The following is a 20568-nucleotide window of genomic DNA, read 5'->3' as shown; positions in this document are numbered from 1 at the left end:
ACACAGACATATAGTATCCCTATGATCAATTGTATCACGAGAACACAGACACCTGTGACATATCTGTAATCGTTTGTAACGACGCCCACTTGATTAGCAATGATTGTTCTGATAAAAAACAAACAAAAAGAATACAATTAAACAAACAAAAAAATAAAGGATTGTGGCTACCAGTGATTGATGCTATAGTCTGTAAACCAGGCTGATGTTCATGCCATGAACTGCCATTGTTATGCCGAATCTGAAGTACTGGTCACAATCTTTAGAGTTTATCTGTATTGCCTGGGGGTATGGTCTTTGTCTATTAAAGCAGCAAGAGAGAATCATTTGTGGGATTCAAACTGATAGTGTTAAAGACTTGTGATGTTTCTTGTTTTTCCCCCAATGTTACAGTGATTACATCCCACTAACAAAGCTGTCGTCTATTCAAGTTGGTGTGACCAGGTCATGTAAGTTAATCCTTGTATGTCTTCTTTGAATTAAGCCTTTGACTTTTGTCTCTTGAGTAAATGATCCTGTTTCTGGATGATATAATTGTTTCTTTTTATTTCATTAATTGTTAGATACACAAGGCACATGTATAGATTTTCATATTTTCCTAAAGCCCAGTCAAAACCGTCTTTACTTTCAATATTACAATTAAGCACTAATAATGTTAAGACCTAGAACTTAAATAACAATGGGCTCCAACCTACAACCAAAAAGGGACAATTTTTAATGCTGAAAAAATAATTATTTTAACTGAAAGTGAAAGAGAATAGACCACTTGCGAAATAGAGGTTCAAACTTTGGTAAAACAAATTTAGGGTCTTAAAAAGGAAAAGGAGTAAATCAGAACAATGTCACTAAAAGTACTACTTCTGCCATATTGACATGACTCACTCATTTAATACACAATTTCATGTAAGGCACATCAGTTAAAATGTTCAAAAATACCTTTAAAAATGGTGCAGCTGTTACTCTTTATAAACATGCTGACAATTATATGCTGTTATGGTTCTATCAAATGAATGGTTGAATAAAATGACTGGATGTCTTTCACTTGCATAATTTGTGTGCTTCTCAACCACCTAACAACAACAACAAATATGTTTCAAAAAAGCATTATTTGTAGGGTTAGAGCAGAGTTTTTAAATTTTTAATTTTTGTTGTTGTTTTATTTAAGTTTCCATCCATTTCTTGGGGGCTTCTTTTCGATTTTTAACGTCAAAATGAAATTTTAGGTTTCTTCAAGGTTTTTGAGGTCTGCTGCAGATCCAGAATGAAGTGTTTCTTGCACAATACTGCAGTTCCAAATGGCCTACCACAGGAGCCATACATTCACAAATTTTTCTAATAATGATGGAGATACTGTGGGACAACTATCCATACCTGAAGTATTTAACATTTATCCATGACCAATCATAAGAAATTGTTTAGTGCCATCTTATGCAAAAGTCAAAAGCATGGAAAATCAGGGGCCACAACTCTTGAAAATGACATACTGGGAATGCAGAAAATCAAACTCAACAAGGTGTTCTCAACCTGAAGTCAGCTGCTAAAGCTAGTTAAATTCCCGAGCTTTTGGTAAAGACATCTGTGCAGAAACCCAAATTAGGATGAAAAACAATCAGGAAGCCAAAACTCTTTGAAACAAGACTAAACCCATAAAAGGTGACAAGTTGAGTTGACAAGACAATGTTCATACCAAACTGCATCAGAATATGGTTCTTGAACTATGCCAGTTACAAGCAATATCCCATGTGAAGATATTAAATCAAGTGTCATCAGTTATCACTCTATTTACAATGACGTTTACAAGACGAAACCCTCAACAAACACATTTTGGTCTATCTGGCTATGTACACATCAACCTGAATCAGAATATATTGAATAATTTCTCAGTCATGCTGTCTGCAAGGATCGGCTGTAGTGCAGATTAAATACTGATTGAAAAAGGCAATAACTCCAGTAATATAAGACCTAAAAAGACAACACCTTTGAAAGGCACATCTAAATCTATCGAGTAACTCACCTACCATTATTGTGTAAGGGCTGTAGAGCTATGCTGGTTATCGAAGTGTGAACTGATGGACAGGCAGATGAACAGAAGGATTACTAATAAGCTCCTGCTTCTCTCTGCAGGACCTTAACAATACTGCCAGAAAAGTGACACACATGGCTTGCATTTTTCTACAACAGGTGATATTATACAGTAAACCACTTACACTAGCTATTCTATCACCCACAGCGAGGCAGCCCTCCTTGGCACAGTAAGACCCTGGGCTGATCCTGCTTATGTACACACCCTGCTCCAAATGGATACCAAGATCTAAAATACAAGCACATTAAAGGATTAAAATAAAATCTGAAATATCAAGTGTCTTTTGCTGCCCAAGAATAGACAAAGACTGTCTGTAACACAAGTTTTTCTGCACAGAAAAGTGCCTCTTTATGCGATTACGGATAAGAGACAGTTTATGTCATATGTGATGTCACATAATGAAATGATCTTTTTTGTTTCTAATACTGCAAACTACAATCACTATTTCATTTTTATCTTGTGCATTTAATAATAATAATAATAATAATAATAATAATAATAATAATTACTATTATTAATATCAGTAGTAGTAGTATCTCGTTTAAATCTATCTTAAGTCTAATGTTTATTCACTCGGTAATGTTGTGCTATTTGTAACAATCACATGTACATTTACACATTTTGGATTTATTTGGTGCATTATGGCATTGCAACAAATGAACGTCTTGTTACGCCAAAACAAATGTGTTATCCAAGGATACAATACAGTAGCCAACTTAGGCCAATCCAACAGTTGGAACTGAATCCCCAAGTCTAATGCCTTAACCACTGAAAAACCATAGTTGTGACAGGATGTATTCAGATGAATATAGGATACATACTATCACATCCAAGTAGAAATGTTTGTAATGTTGTGTATAAGCCCCAGGTCTGCCTGTACAATATGCATCCAAATATCAGGAGTCATTTTAAGACCAAACTCGACTGGCTACTTTCTTACCAATCAACATGCAAGTCATCCACATTCTCTGTTGAAAGTAAACAGTCGAGAATTCAAAGTTTTGTGCATAATAATTTACTTGTTTTCAATCACAGTGATCCTGACCTGTTACCTCCTGATCCCCAAACTAATACACATCTTCCTTATCCCAAGTGCAAGCCATCATCCACAAAAACTTACCCAGCAGAAACTATTTTTCTTCTTTCAGTGACCTTCACCATTAACCTTCTGACTCTAAAATTGTCAGGATTCTCCTTACATCAAGTGCAACCCATCAATAAGTCTGGTCCAGGTCTGTGATGCAGAACTAATGTCATTGTGCAAAAATAATTTTTCTTATTGCCATCACTGACACCTTGACCTTTGCACTTTTGATCATAAAATGAATAGGCTTCTTCCTCACATCATATGCAAGCCAATGGATAATTGTCAAAGGTGAAGAACATGAGTCATTGTGAGGAAATTAAATTGGTAATAGATAATCAGATCGACAAAATTAAAACATCAAAACACAATACTCTCAACATTCTGACAAAATTCCATTGCTTTAAACAGGCATGTAAAACCTATGGCCTGCAACATGGATTTATCTGCTTATAGACTGTAGTTTTAAAAATCCCTTATCCAGCATGCGCCCTGAAGAAGTTGCAATGCCTAGTTTAAAACTAAATAGCATATGATGACAATTGACTACATCTGAGGCATAATAATCGAACATAGCAGACATTCAAGAAATTCTAGCTCAATTTTTTGGGGTGAAATAAGTACAAATTTACATTCAGTACAGTTTGTACCTTTTCCTGGAGGGAGATTTAACTGGACTGGCTGCCAAGTCTTCACTGAAGTCATCTTTCTTCTTCGCACAACCAAGTTAAGGACACCTGAGTGATTTCTGACGGCTTCAATGGCAACTCTTTTTTCCACATTTGTAACATCAATATTATTGACTCTCACCAATAAATCATTTACTCTGTAAATAAAAAAAGATAAAAAGTTTTTAAAATAAAGTAATATATATAAAATCTGCTGCACTTTTCCAAAATGTTATGTACAATTTAATGCTTCACCAAAATGCAACTTAAAATTGACGTTTTACCTAACATGAATTTTAAATTTCGAAATAACAAACATTCCTAGAATTTCTTGTGATAAACCCATGCTTGATGACATGACCATCCCCATTTGCTTTTGACAAAATTCTGTTATTTTACCAAGGCATTCTTATCTAATTATACTTTTAGAAAAATATGTCCAGATGACAAATTTGGCTGAAAAATGGAGGCATATTTTTTCTAAATAGAGTGAAACCCATCCAAATCAAACCCTAAGGATACTAAAATACCTTCAAGATCAATATTTTTACTTGGTCCTAAATTTTTCATTTGTTAAGGTCATTTTTCCCCAGGGTAGTCAAGCACAGTAAATAGTCCCAAAGGCATGCAAAGTAATCACAATACTCCAACACATGCATCAATACATATTAGATTTGATAATAGGCTAATCTAAGGTCTTTGCACTTTAAAGAAGGGTCGGCTTTAGAGGTAAATTGATAACTAAATGCCTGTCATGTTTGATGTTATTACATAAATGATCAATTTTGTAACAATTGGGAACCCATTTTAATAGCCAGTCTTTTGATACTTTGCCAATAGAGACCGACAAAACAGTATTCAGATAAAAAGTAAGTGATTCAGTAACCTGAGACTCCAACCCACACACAGAGGTGAGATGGCATTGATCTGTAACAGTAAGTGCTTTAGACCACTCGAAGTCTCATGAAATCAATAGAAAAAAATGATTTGTTTCTCAGAAATGACAAGTATTCGTTAAGTTTTTAATTTGCTGAGAGACTAAACAAAGCTACAGCATAAATAAAACCTTACCCAGTATTTGCCATTTACATTACTAGTCACATGACTATGATATCGGAGATCCAATAGTCATGTTATATTAGAGCAAACACCTAATGTTGTTGTACAAAAAATCAAATATATTAAGTGAAAGTCTGATACCTTTTGTAAAAACCAAAAAGAACGTATAATTCTCAAAATATTTATTTTAAGAACAACAACCAGAAACTAGTCGCTGTAGCTGTAATCTGGACTTACATTCATCAAGCATATATGTCAAACCTGTTTGTCATGTGATACAACAAAACCAGTGTAGTTGTTTTCGGAATAAATATATAAAGAACTTCTTTCTTTTTCATTTTGTGTTCTTTATTATTACAAACAGTATATGAATTTCATTTAATTTTTTCTACAAGATTTGAAATGGGTGATTATTGATATCACATGACTACTGGATCTATGATGTCAAGAGCATGTGGGTTGCAAAATTTGTGTACTCATGCAGTTACGTCTAGCAGTGCAAATCATGATTACCAGGTCAAATTTCATCAACGCCATATTTTCATCTCATCTTTCAGAAGATTAAAGACATAACGATGAAAAATTTCTCAGAAAATATACAATTTTCCTATCAATTTCAAGCAGATATGACATGATGTAACAGCATTTAAGTTTGCTAGGACATCTGGTAAGCAACTGCTTTGCCGACACCATGTTGGCTTCTAGTGATGATAGACTGGCTTTCAACTTTACATTTAAGAAAGGATGCCGACATCGAGCTGCCTGTTCAACAACCAGTATACAAGCCAAATCTAATACACTGAAATGTTTGGATTGGCTCGACAAATATGTTTATAGCAAGCACCTAAATGATCCATTCTGCAATCTCCAAATATTCTGGTTAGAACTCGATAAATTTAACTCATGAACAGTTCAGTTATGACTCAAATTACATACAGGGTGCTCACCAGTTATTATGTACATCTGAGACAGTAACATATGTAAGGTGAAGTTGTTTGCATTTAAAACATGCACAGTGGAGAACATGCACAGTGGAGAGAATGCTGCTTTGATGTAATTTGGACAACATTTCTTTAGATATTGTATATTTGGAAATTGTAAATGATCTAAGCACACTGCTATCTAAAATTACTGCTCCCCTGTGCTCTGAAATTCAGGCTGAATTTGTCTGAAGTACACTATCCTCAGCAGCTATTAAAATAGGGAAAATGAATTTTGCCAGACTTAGACAATACCAGCGACTGAAAGTGCAATGAATAAATTACCAAATGTATGAAATGTAAAAAATGTTATCGGCTCTTTTTTAAAATACAATTTACCTCTTTAGTTCAGGAAGTGAAAATGAAAAATCGAAGCAAACACTTTTTTGAAAGGTGTACATCTAGAGTAAGGCCAAGCTGTATACTATATAATCCATATTACACCCATCAATCATACACCAAAATAAAGGGAGTTAAAGGTTCTTTTAATAATACCCAAGATATACAAGTTTTTTTTTTAAATCGCCAGTATAGCCAGTGAGGAAACCCAGGTAAATTCTTTTTCTTAAAATTTTTATCCCTATGCAAAATATTAAACTGAAGAGCGCCACCATAACTGTTTCTGGTGTCAAGTTTTGGCGGAAACATCCCCCGTTTTTCCCAACTTTCATCAATATTGAAAATTTCAAGGACTTTTTCACAGTCAGGAAAAAATTCTTATTTCTCATGACTTTTCCCTATTTCCCAGTAGCGTGGGAACCCTGTACATATTTCACACATAAACTATGAAAATCTGGTAAAAAAGATTACTGTTATTTTGGTGTTTACACTTTTAGGCTTTTTTGTACCAAAATTAAAGGTTGGTATCGATAATGTGTGTATATGTGTGTGTCAGTGTGTATATGTAAGTATGTGCGCGTATTTATTATTATATATGAAAAATAATTGAACATTCCTTCGCATTAAACAAAAAATCATCAAAACTAATCATCAAAACTTAAAATTACATTTCGTTCCAATGGTATTTCACTGTACCTGCAATTATATTGGCTTGTTCATTTGTTTCCAAATCTCTCAATGGAAGAAGAAAAAAAGTTAAAATAAATAAAGAAATGCACTCAAATGTATCATCTATGTCCTCTACTTCTTTGGAAAATAGGGTAACAATATCTCAGAATTAGGATCCCAAACATCAGACAATTCCAGTCCTCTCTTTGGCGTTCTTAATCAAGACTTACTTCAGTTTTCCATCTGCAGCACTTCCTTTGCTGACATGGCTGACAAATATGGAGTTATCATTTGGAAACTGAGGATCATCCTTTCCACCCTCCAGCTTAAAGCCAAGTTCTTTATCATTCACTCCATCCTGAAAAAATTGTTTTAAAATTAGTCTTTTTATTCTTAAACCAAGTCTCCCAATCTCTCAATACCATCACAACAACCCCCTTCCCTGCCCGTTTTACCACGACTCTTTATACTAGACACATTCCAGTTCCCACCTACCTGATATTTGTTTTGAATACTACCATAGTATCTTGTTACAGTTGATGGAAACATGAAATACAAGCATCTAAAAATGAGAATTCATTTTTTAAAAATAAATATACCCTTGGCCAGGGGTCAGCAACCTACAGCATGCATGCCACAATGTGGCACATCAAAAGATTTTGTGTGGCACATGAAGGGCAGCCAAAATTCTTGATTTTAAGTTTTACTCTTATTTGTGGCATGTGCTCATTCATTTTGTAATGAATCTGGGAAAAAGTGGCACGCATTGTAAAATAGCTTGCTGACCCCTGCCCTTGGCTCTCCATTCTGTCATGGTTTCATGTAGTTTTTTTTTTTACTGCACAGCAACTTGGGTAGTAAGTTATTCAGTGCTAAAGACACACCACAGTAACTGGCTGATCTAATGTGGTAGAATTTGAACCCATGCCCTGTCAGTCATGCTACCACTGAGTCATAACAAGCTCATTTCCCATTCTAACCACATTCCAAGTTTGAGCCACTTGGCTACCTCCAAGGGAACTATTTTCCTGTAGTGTTTTCTCGTAGGGTACTGAACTGAAGGCATGAAAATTATACACCACTAGACACCACTACAGGAGTATGGTTCAAATGTGAGAAGGCAACAATAGACTTAATACACCACGTACATCACGTAATGTTGGGACATGGTAAATGTACCCACTGAACCAGGTATAGTATCAAGAAGAAATGCATGTTATTCTAAAACAATTCCCTGTAGTTAGCCAATCTGAATTCAAGAACTTAGGCCAAGAAAAAACAATGTTTCCCATTGCACTGGTTTTAAAATAAGGGTCATTTGTTTTAAACATAAATATTTAATGAGGGCTTTTTGTGATTTTGTTTCTCAAAACCGTGGGGGAAACAAGTGCTAGGGTAAGAAATGAGAAACAGAGATGGCTGGCTGACCAGAAACACACATTATTTTGTTTGGCCTGTCATATGCTGTACTAAATAATTCTAGTGTGATGATCTCATTACTTGATGTAATTGTTAATGATCAGGAAACTCTCCTTAAAATCCACCTCAGGTGTTGTAGCAGTGATACTTATATCATTTTCTTATTTGCAGGGTCACAGTACTTAACGAATAATTTTATATAATTACCTGGCTGGATTTTCAATGCTGACATTCAAACAAGACCAACTTCAATCAGTTCTGGCAACTCAATAACATGCAGAACTGAAATTGCTTTGTAAGCTTTGCCGCAATCGGCATATAGTCTAATAGGAAATACAGCCATGAAAGAAACTCAAGTCAGAATTTTATGATAGCCTCTTGCACGATTTGCATCATCAGCTGTATTCCCTGTAGTAAAGTTATGTTGAAGATGAACATTTACAGTTTACACATATTTTTCAATAGCTTTCAGTGCACTTTCCTTGCTAGACAACCTTGTACTTGTGTAACTGAAGAGAAATGTGCAAGTTCTTGCTCAAGTACATGCACAATTTCACTAAGCTCCCTCGTCCTCTTTGGAGAGAAATAATAAAAGCAAAACACCCCTTTTATTATATATACAAACTTGCTCGTATGTGACACTGACTTGTTTGCAAGAACATCTAGTTCAAGTTCAAAAACAGCAAAGTTAAATCCTATTCTAAAAGGAATAACATATCCTATCTTGGTTATAACACCAGATTTGTTTCCTAGATTGACTGAGGCACCATTAAAATTGACACAGATGACTTGTTTCCAGACTGAAATTCACTGTTAGTTTTTAGGTTTTCAAACTCAATGTCAACTTTTGACAGCATTTTTTAAAATTCCAGCAAATATTCCATCTGCATTTCCTGAAGTAAGGGTCTTTTTTCCAACAAATCTTGAAAGGGGTGTCTTGTCAGATGGTGACAGACAATGTACACATACAATTTATATCATAAGAAGTCATTCACTGAAAATTCCACGTTGACATAACCATCCTGTTTTAAGGAGTAGCAATATGAAGACTTTCTAGATAGCTGCTGTGGTAAGCATACTTAATGGGTGAGCAGCACCATTTTCAATTAGGACCAATTAGACCATGAGATGAATATGCATGTAAAATTTCATGACAATTCACCAAGTTGTTCAGGAGTAGTGGCAATAACAAACTTGTGCTAATGTATGGATGACAGATGGAAAGCCATCCCATTTGCTCTTCTGGTCTGTGACCAGCAGAGCTAATGAAAAAACACACCAAAAAACAAATGCAACAATGTACATTATCAGATTACTTCTGGGCCTCTTCTTACTCATTTCAAGTCAGCCAGCAAACCAATATCTGCAACCTGACCATGGCTGGAGAAGCAAACCCCACCCCCATGATGTTAAAGGTCATTGCTGTTCAGCTTCAAACCCATCAGAAAGATTTCATTTCTTCAGTCAACAAAGTGAAACAGAGACTTCAAGTAGGAAATTCACTTTGGATCCATGTGCACATGCTAGACTGGGTCTGAAGATTATTGATGCTCACACTCAAACTCATTTATAAATCATGATGGTCTGTGCTTGGCTATAAGCCAATCAAACATTAGAATTCTGAACTTTGAGTGTGAGCATGATGTAATTTATGTAAACTAATGGCCCCATCTACACAATGATGGACAGTCATACTGTTCATAGCCCTCCTCTGCTTAAATGTATGGATCATGCCTAAGGAGGTGGTAGCAGTTAAGACCTAGTTTATTTGCAGAATTTAAGCATTACTTCAAGATATACAACAAAACAAGTGTCAGAATGTGCAAAGTTCATGACCTACACTGATCTAAGCAACTGGGAAAGGTACCTATCTGCAAAACTTTTGTCACTGGCGCTTACAATGTAGATCACAGTAAGCCTGGATTCCCTTAGTTTCTATTACTTACCAAACATTATATTTTTCTTGAAACCAGAAGTGCAGATATTGAAGAAATATAAATATAAAATGCTCATAAAAGAATATGTATGTATGTACGTATGTATGTATGTATGTATGTATATATATATATATATATATATATATATATATATATATATATATATATATATATATATATATATATATATGTATGTATGTATGTATGTATGTATATATATATATATATATATATATATATATATATATATATATATATATATATATATATATATATATATATATATACATACGTACATACACATACACACACACACACACTTTCACTATCAGTATCATGGAAGAAAAACAATACCTGAGAAATGTAAGCTCTTTGATTTGATGCAGATACACAGACTAAAAACAAGAGTCCATTTCTGTCCATCCTACCTTTCATTTAGTAGGAAGCAAAAAAACAATAACTTTTATCTTAACCTGAGGTGTGGACATAGATATCAATAGATGGACATACATAGATATCAATAGATGGACATACATAGATATCAATAGATGGACACACATAGATATTAATAGATGGGCATACATATATATTGTTAGATGGACATACATAGATATTAATAGATGGACATACATATATATTAACATATGGACATACAAAGATATTACTAGATGGACATACAGTCATGCACACGGACACAACAGTTATCTCCAAAGAGGGATCAATTTAGAAGACCATCATCTATAATTAACCCATCTGTATGTGTGGATGAGTTATCACTAAACTACAAAAAAATCAAATTATTAAGAAACAAGCAAATTCCAGGAAATGACATCACCCACTTTTCAAAAACAAAACAAGCAGAGTAATGATCTGAAGATAAATAGAAGGACTAGTTAGCAATAGTGAAACAGTCAATGAGTTCAGGTGTACTTGTAAAGGAAGACCATACCGGTGATGTACGCCACTAAAAATGGAAACCAGGTGTCTCATCTATATAAAGCTGCATATAAAATGTTAGTCCAAAAATTTAGTAGCCATAACTATGAACAATAATACAGGAAGCTGATATCACATTCCACTGAGGCTAAATCATAAAATGTTTTTGAAATCTGACAACAATAACTGTGGGAATTATTGAGTGGAACAAAAGTGGATGGGTCCAATAATCATGGGTTCCAACTCTCACTAAATGATGATATAGATTAAACACAAGCTACCAAGTCTGAAAACACAAAGCAATGACTATTAATGCATGGTGAGATCTTATTAATATAAACCTGCTTATTAAATTTGTTTGAAATCCAACAAGAGAGTCATCAGGTGTCAAACAAAAGTGGCCAAGTCAGACAACCAGGGTCTGTGAATCTGCTATAGCCTGACTCCGGTCAATAATGAACCATACCCCACCTCTGGTTTTCGAAAGTATTTACCTGGCGTAGTTACTATCTAGCTGAGGATTATTTAAACCATTACAAATTTCAAAACAAACTTTTTTCTGACTATATAACATTTTTAATTTGGAAAAAAAAAGTTGTTAACAGCATGTGCAATGTTCAAGAAATGCTATTTTTAGTAGATGGGCAGCCTAATATACACTGTAAAGTGCATGGTTGTAATGCACAAAAATGTTTTTGTTATATTTTTTAATTTAAAAATTAAATATCATTTAAAATTTATGTGCTTTGACTATATTTAACACAAAAAGTAATTTTGATCATCAGAAACAAATGAGGGTGGGTCTGTCAATTATGGGCAAAAACTCCTCTAAGCAATGCAGAGTGCTGACAATCAGATTCACTGGAAACCAGACAGCATACCATATACAGCTTAAATTCCATAATAAAGAAGGGAGTTTCTGTGCAGAAACAAAAGTGGGTGGGTCTGACAATTAGGCACTGTAACTCCATTCAATGATAATGCAGAAAACTAAAAATCAAACTCTGCAATGTTTTATCAATATCTACTTGAATACCAAAATTGGTTGAAATCTAATAATTAAGGGGGTTAATTGTGCAGACACTAAACATGTGAGAGATGGATAAAAGGCAGGATGGATGGACTCACCCGATTTCTACGAATAATGAGGGACAGAAATTAAGTTAACCTCAACCTCTTTCTGTCAAATATCTCCCCATAAAGATTCAAGCAAAAGAACACAGACATCTGAACTCACAATTTCAATTTCCAGAGTTTCTGTCTCAAAGTCCTGCAGATCAGCATCAATGGCAGAATCACGGCTATGATTGTGGCTGATGGAATTCAATTGCTGCTTCCTAATATCTCTATCTGTAAAATTCTCATAGCGATCCCTGAAAGGAAAATGATTTTTCTATACCAAACTGATCTATGAAATACTCTGAATTATTTACGTTTGCATACTGTATTTACTCAATTACAAGTCCAACTGCACAGACCCAGATTTGTCATCGCATCATGTGCTGGCATATCTAGGTCTAAGCAGTTTGCTAGGAGTAAACAGTAGAACAAACAACACAGACCTTGATCTGCAGGTGCAATATGCTATGGCAGATCAGGAGCTATGTTGTCTGCAGTTGGACTAGGTGTATGGGTGAGTATATATGGTACATCAATTTTCAAGGTTTGGGAATACAATTACATTTTTATCCTACATTGTTATCATACTTAAATTCACGGATTGTGGATGAAATAAAAGATGTATCTGCAAAATGACCATTGTTTGCTTGGTCTCAATACTTGTAGCAGAAATGGAATCCACAAAAATTGGTACCTCACAAAAATACTGAGCTCAGTATATAAAACATTATATATCCCTCCTTATGATCATGAATCCAAATTCATTATTTAATAGTAACATTATGCACAAAATAACTAAATAAAAGGCAATCTCACCTAAAAGGCAGTCCATTTGATAATGTTCATATCGTCATGGATCCTATTTCATTATATAGCAATAATATTCTGTATAAAATACCTCAATATAAGGCAGCCTCACTCTAAGGCAGGCACTTTCACAAGATGCATATGGTCTTGGATCCCATTTCATTATTTAGCATCTTATGTCATGTGTCTGGGCTCAAATAAACAGTAACACAAGAAAGAGTGAAAACAACAAGCTTTGAAAAAATACAATAATTTAATTCCCTGGAAAAATTCTGTAAAAATGAAAAAAATATGAACTTTTATAGAATCAAATCCAAAAATAATCAAAGAATAATCAAAGAATAACATTTTAGTAGTCCTAATAACAAAATTTTCTACTGATTTCAAGTTTGAATCCCAACGAAGAATCCAAGACAGAAGATGACGACGTATGCTGCAACCTGTAGTGTTGAAGTCTACAGTTCCTTGTAGAAACAAGAATTATCACTCCAGTTTTGATAGCTGAATAAATTTTTATAAAAAAAAACTATCCTTGTTCATCAATTTCACATGAGCACATGTATTTTCCAGAAAAATATCAGAATTAATCATTCTGAATCCAAGTAATTTTAAAGGTCAACTATCTTCTGAAAAAAATATCATCTCTAGTGAATACATTTACAATACAATATCATATAATGAAAAATAAATTTATATTAAAACTGACAAACAATTAAACTAAAATAAATATATATTAAATCAGATATATAGTTAAATCAAATATACACAACAAACAACAATATGTATAAAATACCTCAATATGAGGCAAACTCACCATAAGGTAGACCCTTTTATAAGATGCATATGGTCATGTATTCCATTTCATAGTAATATTATATATAGAATTAGCGATGAGAATTGGTCACACTTTCATAATTGATAATTGGTTCCACTTAACCAACTGATAATCGATTATAATTAGTTACTAAGAGCAAATTTTAATTTTTTTATATACAATTATTTCTTTGCTCAGAAGTTCAAAATATTAATAAATGTACAGGAGTAATCTCTTAATGACATCGTGTATTTTAAACTCATACAAATAAATTTTTTTTTAATTGCGTTATTTTTGTTCTATAACTTTTTATGGCTGATCAATCTTATGTAACTGAAATACTGTTGAGATCCTTCAAAAAACCTTTCATTTATGTAATGTGTCTATAATTTAATGTGTAGATGGACATAGTTTTCTTGTTTGTCCATATTTACAAATACTGCAATGGATTTTACATTTAAATTGAAACAAATCATCAAAATGTGTTTAAATTTATTAACTCAATAATTTAACAGCTTCATCACGTAATCATGATGATATGTTCCTAATTATGAAAGTTTGCACCCACAGAATATGGTATGGTATTTAATTTGTATGTTGCGAAGGGAATAAGTAATTCAGATCAACTTTAGCGGATTCGAAGTCTTATTTAGCTTACCATTTACAATGGAGTTTTACTAATGTGTTTTGCATGCAACAAAAAAGTAGTCTCCCTTTACACACAATCGATTATGGAGTTTCACAATCGATTATCTTTTTAGCTTGCTCAACCAACTGATGATTGATTATAATCAATAATCAGAACTACACTATACAGAATACCTCAATATAAGGCAACCTCACCTAAAAGTCATTCCATTTTTCATGAGGGATTCAGTACAAACTAAGTACACTCTTATTACAACATTATTTAAGGATAAATATTCAGCAGTCATTAGGTCATTCTCATGAAATATCTCCCTTACAGGAGGTAAATTTATAATGCTAGCAAAGTAGTACCTCTTCCTCATTTTGTCCTTCATGAGATTCCCCTTTCCATAAGGTTCTTCTTGAAGGGGACCAAAACTTTTTTATCTTTGATACTTTGGTGGCTATTTTTTGTACTGAACAAAAGTTACAATTTCCCTAATAATCCCATATTTTATACAGTGAACATCTAGAAGCCTTAGCTGGCAAATACAAATTTCTTTCTACACAATGCATTTCATGCAACAACTATGCTGGAACCTCTTAGCTGCTCTGGACATAATTCGACTTAAATCAGTTATCCAAACAAGATAATAAAGAATTATTGAGACCCTTTATGACTGTCTTTCTGGCATATTTTGTCATTTTTTGCTACCCTGTCTGTAATTTTTGTATGCATTCAGAGCCCTAGACAGGAACATAATAAATCAGGCATTATGCTCACTGGTTTGGAATGAAATGCATTTTTAAAAATGTGATGGGGTATTGTGTAAACATAGTAACACATACAAAAACTTCGGGATGAGATTGAGTCTTTATCATCAAGATGCTTATTGTGCCTTTCTGAATGTGGCAAACATCTTAGTGACCAAAAGTAGTTGTGGTTGCAGTTGATTAAATGACTATTTCAGCAAGTATTCTCACAATGATCAAGTATTATCATTTCAAGTGTGCATGTAATATGTGGAACTTAAATCTAAAGCATACTTTATATTTACTGAACATGCTATCATAGAACATGGTCAGTGCTTATGGCAGTAACAAATAAATGTAAAAATACCTTCAGACTAAATGCTTAAAATGAAATTGTTCTGCTTTATCTGAATGCATTTAAAAATGTCAGTATTCATTTTTAGTTTCACTACCTACTTATCTTGAGCTCTGTGCATTTAATATCACTATCCATGTAATATTAAGTACTAAGTGTGCAATAGAGATAAATATTATTAAAATTTTTCAGCTAGTTGTTAACTAAACTTTTTTTTCCAGAAGCTGAATGAGAATACAAAATTATATGGACATGACAACTTAAGGGCAAAAGTTAAATTTTGTTACAAAAATTGCAGACAGTATGGGTTTATTGAGCTAGAATTCGGTACAGAGTTCAGAATAAAACTAAATACAACAAGGCGGTACTTTTTTGATTCTATGACATCCATTATTTAGTCACAGATAGTTATTAATGTTAATTTATACTGTAATGATGGGTAAAATAGCAAATGTGGTTAGTATTATTACTTCTACTGAAATTGTTGTGGTCAACAGTTATTGGTACAGGTAACTCGATGAATTCATCAATTCCTGGTATAATTGAATACCTCATATATAGTGTACATAGCTTTCCCTCATCATAATGCATTAGCTGAGGTCCAAATCCACAGATTCCATTATGTAATAAACTGCAGTATGTTGACAACCAAGTCCTGTAGCAAACTATCATATATAAAGAATAGTGTATACCAAAATACAGTACAGCAGGAATTATCCCCCAAAAATTAAATAGCTAGTTGAAAGGGGAAAAAAGGATGTGAAATTAAATTTACATATTTTATAATGAGGGAAAGCCCTCTAATTTACATCCAAATATACACTGATTATGATCAGTACAAGTCATAAAATGTTCTTATTTACAGGTTCCTTTGGCAAAGTGAGTGCATTTGAGAGGCACAGCAAACAAATTTCCTTATAAACGTCTCATGCAGCCACTTACTACACGGATCAGCATCAAGTTATGCTTAGGGGGTGGGGGGAATAAGGAAAAGATCTAACATCTCATCTATATTTACCATTAACTCATTCGGCCCTGGAGGCTTTTGTCATTTTTGCCTGAAATGCGAGTAGGAAAGACATTTTGGGGGCTATTTCTGAATACATCGTAATACATCGGCTTTCAAAAGATTTTCCATGAGACCAATTCCTAGTTGTATTAGAAACATCATTTTCCATTGGTTATTTTGCTTGCGCATGAGCAGAAGGGTAAAAATGTGAGGTATCTTTTTGTTGATTTTTTTGTTTTGCTTAATGGATACATCATTTTCGTATGGAGACCACTCTTTATTCCACATGCCCACCATATCCTAGTTTTTGCAAAGGTTCACCTGTCTGTGTGTAGTTCATACCGGTCTGCCTTAGATCTGAGGCCAAAAGGTCTAAAATCCGGACACAAAATTGCATTCCAACCACGAGCGAATTTTCGGTGAAAAAAAAACGGGTCCAAAAAATGAGGTTTTTCCCTCTGTATTTTGTAGCGCAACTAGAACTTCTAGATTATTTGGTATCATTGTAGAGCTATATCTGTCTGCTTTTTTGTAATACCACCCACTTTGATGTATCTTAAATGACCTTGATGCTGCAGAGCTCGGAAATAGGGTACAGCCTCATCATGCCTACAGGCAGGATTGGGGCCGAATGAATTAATAACATTATTATGGCTGCCCTCTAGGCAGTGTTGTATCTTGGTTGAAATGTCATGGGGATACTTATTTACCTCTGTCCCCCCATAAAGATGAATATTTGTCAATTTAGTAGGACACTGGCAGTTTGGGATGGAGGAATATCCCCCTGCCTGGGCTTGCTCAAGGTGCAACACTACTCTTGGCATTATTTTTAAGTCACTATTTAAGTACATGTACACAGACCAAAGTACAACATTTTTCAATTACATACCAAAAGTATGAGAAAAAATTACTTGTATATACAATTTTGCATCAAAATAAATTCACCTTGACTCTTTCAATTCCTTCCACATCTCATCTTTCTGTTTCTTGAGTTCATCATAATCTCGTAATGCTTGGGCCAATTCACTAACAGCTCGATCGCGATCACGCCGAAGATTATCACAGAGAGTTCGGATGCTATCTCGTTCCTGGACAATTTTGTCTCGCTCTCCAAAAGCCCAGTCCCGACGTTTCTTGGAAATTTCTGCCTCTTGGTGAGCATCTGTGTAGAGATCAAAAGGCAATGTAAATAAAGGGGGAAAAACTGGGTATTTTTTCAAACCCTTTCTTACCCAACAAATGATTTAATATGACAGTATCTTGGTCCATGTCTGACACACCCAAATGGTGACAGCAGAGAAGGGTGTAATCAAGGGGTGTCACCCTAGTGCCTCTCTTTTTGCCCCAACACCTTGAAAAAGTGAAGCTGGCTATGCCTTTTTTGTACTTGTACCACAATACCTTTCACCAATTTTTTGATAACCTACTTTTGAGGTAAATGGCTTTTGCAAACAGCAGGGTAATTATAGAACAATTGTACTGAATCAAAATAAGACAAATTTTTAGGAGTAAATATTTTGCGTTTTTATTGCTTTTTTACTCAAAAGTTCAGAAAAACTCTGGTTTTAAGAAACTGCTGGAATACATTCTAAATTCTGACCACTATACACCCAGTTCTCCCTATTTTCACACCACTTTACCCTTTTCGGGCAGGAGATAAGTTGTTGTTGTCGTTACTGTTATAGGGTTTAATGCCATTTTTCAGCACAGGATAGGCTATACTGGCGGCCAGTATATGGCGGAAGAAGAACCAAGGAAAACCCTGGCAAGAACCACTGACCCACAAGAAGCTACTTGCAAGCTTTCTCACTTACCCACATTGGCCAAGCCTGAGACTCAAAACCACGCAGACAGTGATGACATGGCAGTGATCCATAATGGTGAGTGCTTTAGACCAATCGGCCAATTGTAGCCCCAGAATATAGGTCACTTTGCTTAAAACAAATTATAGTAGAGTGTGGACCATCTAGATTCTGATCTGTTGTTGCTCAATACTTCTGCACATTAGAATCTTAATTTACACTGTATAATATACACAATATAGTGAACAGTCAAGACATGGATCTGCTGTCACACAATGCACTAGCAGCCAAAACAGGGTCTATGCCCTCTGTTCTACTCATGACTGCAAGAGAACAACACAGACCCTGATCTGCTTACACAAAAAGCACTAGCAGCCAAATCATGGTTTATGCAGTCTGTTCTATTCCTTGTTGCAAGAGAACAACACAGACCCTGATCTGCTGTTATGCAATGTACTAGCAGCCAAAACAGGGTTTAGGTTTATGCCCCCTGTTCTACTCCTGACTGCAAAAGAACAACATAGACCCTGATCTGTCATGCAATGTACTACCAGCCAAAGCAGGGTCTATGCCCTCTGTTTTACTCCTGACTGCAAATATGGTTAATCATGTTAATCTGGTCCTCTACTTAATCTGACATTTTCTTAGATACAGAGTTCAGTTGGATTAATGAAAACAGATTGTACAGGGGTCAACTTTATTTGATCTTTGCAGCCAAAATATTTTTATTAATGAGTTATGTATATACCATAGTGACATAAGTAACAAGAAAGAGCTGGGTCCTTGTGTCTTCATTTGTGAAAAAAGACCATTTAAAAATTACAAATGCCCATATATAAATGACAAGCTTCATGGAGTCATTACCATATTTGATAGGAAAATGCATTAACTCCGTAAAAATTGGACCTGGATAAATGGAGTTTGTAAAAGGCACATATTTGTGCAACAGACCGGTTGATTTATATGCTAACCTCTGACCTGTGGCAATTGTGGAGAGACAGTTAAAAAATGACAGCCACAGGCCCATGAGTTGAAGTTTAAAAAGTGGTACTACAATCTGATCTGGAGAGTGCCAGTTGACTTTGTGCAAGACCAGTTGATTTTTGTGTCAGATGGCCCTGCTGGTCAGTGCAAAAATCTGTCAAGTCAGCCTCTGGAATGTAATCAATGAATAGCTAACTCACCTCTTCTTTTACTTGGCCAATGCAAACATTATCATGCAGAAAATAAATTCAAACTTGGCCCCTTAACTAACTCAAGACTGTGAGCAAACTTTGATCTTTACATCTGAACTCTGAATAATTTTAAAATTTAACAATGTTAACTTTTAACCAGCATTATATAGTAAGTATTGTGCTGACATACTGTAAAACCAGCCACCCACCTAATTACATCCCTGCCTACCAACTGTGACTGGTTCAGGGATGATTCCAACAAAAAAAAATTTGAGGACCCATTCCTAGCATTGGGAACATTTCCCCACCAAACCAGTATTTTTGTAAATTTTTAACACATACAAAAGGCTTATGGTTTGTAACCTCCAAAACCTGATCATGCACAATATTTGTTATAAACTAATTTAGATACATTTCTACATCTTAAAAAAATATTATATATAAACCAAATTTGTTAATTTTGTTCTGGGTTTCTTGGAAAAGTTACCTTTATAAAAGTTAATCATAGTAGAAACAAATGAATCTAATACAGGTGTATAATGTAAACTGAAGTTTAAGTACAATAAGTCTGTTTTTTTAACTTACATTTGAATTTGGAATCAAGTGTCCTATGATAATATGGCACCAGTAGTTTCACATCAAATTTAATGTTCTGTGTTTTCAAGGACATGAATCCTTGTAGCAATGGACACAAGTCAAAGTAGATTAATGAACACTTTTTAAAAGTATATTCCATTTTTAATTAAAATGCATGACATAGAAAGTCATTAAAAAGCATGACTTGTTCAACGGAAGTAAAGCAGTCAAAAAGCCATTTAGCATTTCACACCAAACCAAGCATATCTTACCAGCTGAATCTCTGGCAATGTGCTGCATATATGTAATTCAACCACAAAATGTGTGCATCAACTATTACCAATATGTACTAGTCCT

At 34.4% G+C, this 20568-nt stretch overlaps 1 protein-coding gene across 3 annotated transcripts in view; it reads right to left on the bottom strand.

Annotated features, from left to right (window-relative positions):
- The window catches only part of LOC149802752 (disks large homolog 5-like), a 198877-nt gene that overhangs the window by 52806 nt on the left and 125503 nt on the right, over window positions 1-20568 (bottom strand). For all 3 annotated transcript variants that reach the window (XM_089952172.1, XM_089952175.1, XM_089952173.1), the window contains 5 exons: window positions 17604-17820; window positions 12412-12547; window positions 7113-7240; window positions 3818-3993; window positions 2208-2311 (listed from right to left, as the gene is read on the bottom strand). In XM_089952172.1, the coding sequence (XP_089808298.1) occupies window positions 2208-2311; window positions 3818-3993; window positions 7113-7240; window positions 12412-12547; window positions 17604-17820 (761 nt within the window). The remainder of the gene's footprint in view (window positions 1-2207; window positions 2312-3817; window positions 3994-7112; window positions 7241-12411; window positions 12548-17603; window positions 17821-20568) is intronic.

This window comes from Sinohyriopsis cumingii, chromosome 3 (genome assembly GCF_028554795.1).
Source record: "Sinohyriopsis cumingii isolate HCF-2022 chromosome 3, ASM2855479v2, whole genome shotgun sequence".
In the NCBI taxonomy this organism is placed as follows: Eukaryota; Metazoa; Mollusca; class Bivalvia; order Unionida; family Unionidae; genus Sinohyriopsis; species Sinohyriopsis cumingii.
The sequence above is the reverse complement of the archived record's forward strand: the minus strand, read 5'-3'. Positions and strand labels throughout refer to the sequence as shown.